Source organism: Cyprinodon variegatus, unplaced genomic scaffold (genome assembly GCF_000732505.1).
Source record: "Cyprinodon variegatus isolate N-32 unplaced genomic scaffold, C_variegatus-1.0 Scaffold74, whole genome shotgun sequence".
Taxonomy (NCBI): Eukaryota; Metazoa; Chordata; class Actinopteri; order Cyprinodontiformes; family Cyprinodontidae; genus Cyprinodon; species Cyprinodon variegatus.
The window spans coordinates 1,741,376-1,745,924 of NW_015150527.1; the positions used below are offsets into that span (position 1 = coordinate 1,741,376).

The 4,549-nt window shown below is 39.1% G+C and overlaps 1 protein-coding gene across 1 annotated transcript in view; it reads left to right on the top strand.

Annotated features, from left to right (window-relative positions):
- The window catches only part of LOC107083393 (complexin-1-like), a 26,822-nt gene that overhangs the window by 18,314 nt on the left and 3,959 nt on the right, over positions 1 to 4,549 (top strand). Inside the window, exon 3 of the mRNA XM_015372594.1 lies at positions 1,907 to 2,085. Within this exon, the coding sequence (XP_015228080.1) occupies positions 1,907 to 2,085 (179 nt within the window). The remainder of the gene's footprint in view (positions 1 to 1,906; positions 2,086 to 4,549) is intronic.

A 4,549-nucleotide genomic window follows, 5' to 3' on the forward strand; every position in this document is an offset into this window, starting at 1 on the left:
TGTGAACTTTAATAAAACCACTTTAATTCACCTCTGCCTACTGGTCTCTGCGTTTGGGTCCTCCATACAAACACCGCCCATGACAATACGTGTATAAAAGGCCCAGCTCCTGTTCTATCATGGCATCTCTTTTGAGTCTTATTTGACCTCCGCTTGAGGAAAAAGACTGACTGCAGCCTTTTCCATTTAAGAACCTCAAACTTGAAGGAGGCACATGTTTATGTCAAAAAGCGGGACAGATGGATCCAGTCTTCAAGGCAAGTCAGACAGTGGGAAGTTTAAAATCATTTAATGATAGAAAATAATACAACAGAAAAGAACTGGACAGGGGATGCAAAGAATAAGCGAACCGCAACGGCTGCAGGAGGGGGACGGGGTACCGCCCAATTACTTACAAACACAGGTAAGTGACCACGATGATCTTACAGGAGATGATTATCCAAGTGAGTCACTTACCTGGTTTAATAGTTCAGTCCATCCTCTCTGAGGAAGGCATAATCCAGCAGATGGGCTGCCAAATGAGCTGCGGCGAACAGAGCCGCCCATAGTGTCGGCATCCCCAGGAAGCAGGCAGGAATCCGATCCAGTTCAGGGGTATGGATCAGACAGGAACTGTTCTGGAATCCAGAAGTCCGTAGCTCAACCAGGGGTTCCGATCCACACAGGAACAGACAGATCCAGGGTTCCAGGAATCTTCAGTGCATGAAGGCAGGTTCAGAGTTCCATAGGTCCAGCAGCAAGCTCAGACAGACACATTCACATGCTGACAGACGGGCTCAATGGTTGAGAGGAACAGAGACAAGACTTGGTACCAGGATAGTTTCAGAAACTTTAAACTGGTCTCCACCTTGGAGCAAGGCTTACGGGACTAAAACTGACCTCCCCTGCGTTCTGAGCCAAAACTTTGAGGGCTCCACGGAGAAGAGCCAGGACACGATCAGAAGACAGGAGACAAACAGTAAACCCTCTCAATCTACTGGCCAACATAAACCAGGGACTTAACTTAAACTCATCAAACAAACATGAATAACTGACACGAAAACATAACACAAATAAACTAAGAATACATGAATAATGATCTGGCCCTAATAGCTGGGTTGAACCATGTATATATAGCAGAGGGAGCAGGTGAATAAGATCAGTGATAATTAGAGAGCTGGGAGGGAACGGCAGGTGAATGAAGTGAGTAATCAGAATAGCAACCAGGGCTAATGACATGACACTTTATCCAGCTGTTAATAATGACAGAAAGATAAACTCAATGATCAGGCTCCTAAAATAGGTAATGCCCTTGTTAAATTTTCCTCCAAAATAAGGGGTGGGCCTAGCAGAGTCCAAAGCACACAGAGAAGAAGCTCAACTTTATACCCCTGTAGCTGTAGGAGGCATCGCTCTTGCTTTGTGTATTCAAAAACTTTCTATTTCATAAAAAGCAAACTAGAAACCCCCAATTCCTGCAGGACCCCTTATAAAACCTCAATAGACAACCAAATCAATCAAACTCCCTTGCATTTCTGCAAATCTTCAAGGAAAAAGCAAGCCCAAGCTTCTCATGCTCAACCACCCCCAGTTACCTCAGAAACCCTTTAGTCTCCCCCATCTTCTGAGGGAAATTTGCTGCAAGATAACATATCAGAAAGCCAAAACATGCTCATAAACTTTCTATTTGGGTATGACTGAATGCTTGGTCAATCAGAACAGCTTGTGCAGATTTCATCACTTCTATAAAATCTTTACCTGGAATTAATTTGCAATTTTCTCAGTTTCTTCACAGGTCTGACTAATTTAGTTTTTCTCACTTCATCGGACAGTTGATTTTTTTTCAACACCTCAGTCTGAGAGACCAGCTGGAGCCGTCACTAAATCAGATGTCTTTCTTTTATATTCCTGTCTTTGTCCGTCCCAGGAGGCCCCCCTGATGTCGGCAAGATGCTGGGCGGGGAGGAGAAGGAGGAGGATCCTGATGCAGCAAAGAAAGAGGAGGAGCGACAGGAGGCACTGAGGCAGCAGGAGGAGGAAAGGAAGGCCAAATATGCCAAGATGGAGGCTGAGAGGGAAGATATGAGGCAAGGAATCAGGGATAAGGTATGATGTCGAACACATCTGCTGTTTGAATGGATGAACCTATTATCCCAAGCAAAGAACAACAGTCCGCCTTCATCATTAGAAAATCAAAAATGGCTATTTGAAATAATTTCATAGAGAATCTTTAAATTTAAATCAAAAGGAAAATCTAGACAAAAACAAAAATTTTAAATGACTTGACTAAAAATCACTTTACAAAAATTAATAATCCAAAAAGTGTGTATAACACTTTTTGAAGTTGCTTTTTAAGGCTTCACATTCCGACCTGCATTACAAACGTCTTTCTATTTTTAGGACGATTCTTTTATTCTTATGCCTCTGTGCTATTTTCAGATCAGTATTTAAAGTACATCAGAAGAGAGACAGGAAGTTGTGCATAAAAGAGGCACAGAGGGACCATTAAAAGAACAGAGAATTTTTAGACAAATATTTGTTTAGAAAGAGAAGTGGTGTAGAATTATATCTTAAACCAAATGATTCTATGAGTAATACAGGTTCTATGGAAAACAGCGGGATGTTACATCAGAAACATTCTCTATCTGAACCAGCATTGGCCTTAATCAAAAGTGTTAGTTTGGGTTTTAATTTCAGATTGGTTTGTTTTTACCTTTTTCTCCTTAACAAACAGAAGGAATAAACATTTTACAATCAAAAGTTATACTACGGGTCATGTTTTATTTAACAGACCGATTGGAAAATATTGACTCAATATAACAAATGGAAGCAGTTGCTTTATACTCAGCAGCTTCTGCAGTTTGGAAATATGTGTTTGACGTTTTAAATTGACTATTGCTTTAGGAGGAGTACAAACATTTGAATTGTGATACTGAGACAAATTCGCCAGAAAATTGTCTTTAGAAAATTATATGGAGGCACTAGTCTTTTAATGGGTTCCTTTTAGTTTCACAAATTTTCCATTCGGGTCATTCAAACTGTTTATGGAGATGCTTATGAGTATAGTTATCATTTCGCTGTTTTTAAAGCTTAAAGGAAAAGTTTGTGCATATTTAGAATTCAAACTTCTGAAAGCACTTTGAATATGAAATAATTACATACTGTTCAATAAACGATAAGTGTTTTAATTAGGAGTAATTTCATTTTAATGTGCTTTACTTCCATGTTTGTGAAAAAATACTACGTCACGCTGCAGTATCGGCTGTTGATCAGGTCCCAGTGCTCTATCTGGTGTTTTTCACAACACGCTATTATCCAAGTCATCTTAAAAACATTCTTCTTAACACATATTATTTTGTTTTTTCTCTGGCCAGAAGTTTGATAGCAAATCCTCCCTTTTTAAGTTAGCAATCCAACCACGAACCCGTCCGTGGAAGATCATGAATCAGAAAAGGGAAATAAAAAAATGTTTTTCACTTTTACCCGATGTATTCCAACATCCAACTGCCATGCGCACAGGCATTGTCAGTTTAATTATAGCTCAATGGTGAAGTCCTCTGAAAATCTTAAATAATTGTTGTTGATTCCAGGCGTGTCTCATAGCTCCCATTAATTTTCCTTGTAAAGCGGGGAGAATGGCGCTATGCTTACCGCACCGTGACGTCACTGCATGAAGGTGTCAGGAGTGAGGTGTTACTATATTTGGGCAAAAATGGCCGCTCCCTGACTCAGTGATCACTACAAAAATTATTGTTTTCATTTTTTTACTATATAATGCTAAATTCATTAAATCACCGCCGATGTATTTGTTTTATGTATAGACAATGATCCATTGATTATTCCTATCTGACCGGACTTTTCCTTTAACAGCACATACTCAAAAAAGAGCGTAACGTGAACCGATTGCTTTTATTTAACATAGCTTGACTTCCACGGTTTTTAAAAAGGGGACACTTAGTGAAGATTAATGGACAGCACTTTGTTAGGTTTTAAACCATGACTGGATTTTTTTTCCACTTCAACCATTTTAGAAATCTCTCCTTTAAAAAGAGAAAAGTGTAGTATGTTTTTATTCAGCAATCTGACTTAACATACCTATATTCAAATATAATCCAACACTTTGACGCTTCGGTCTACATTTTCAAGAGTGAGAAATTTCTGGTTTTAATTATGATAATATAGGTAAGAGTCACATTCACTTTCTTTCAAGCTGTAACTTATTAGCCGAGTCTTGATGATACACACGGCTAATTCATCTGCTCATAAGTCACAGGTTGGTAAGGGGAATTTGCATAAGGATTTTAGACGGATAAGTTGGGAATGTTTTGTGAATAAAGGCTTTAAGCTTTTATCCATAAGAGCTCTATTTCCTATATTAAAAAGGTGTCTGTATGCTGATGAAGATTCTCAGTCATTCAGGTCATAGTCATTCCGTAAAAGTTAAAAAACAATCCACTGGACTTGGTTTCCAAGTTTTGAACACGTTCCGCTTCCCCTCCAGGAAGCTTTCTCAATTCAAATGTCTGGATCTGCATTGAGTTTGAGTCTTTATAATAAAGACTCAAACTCA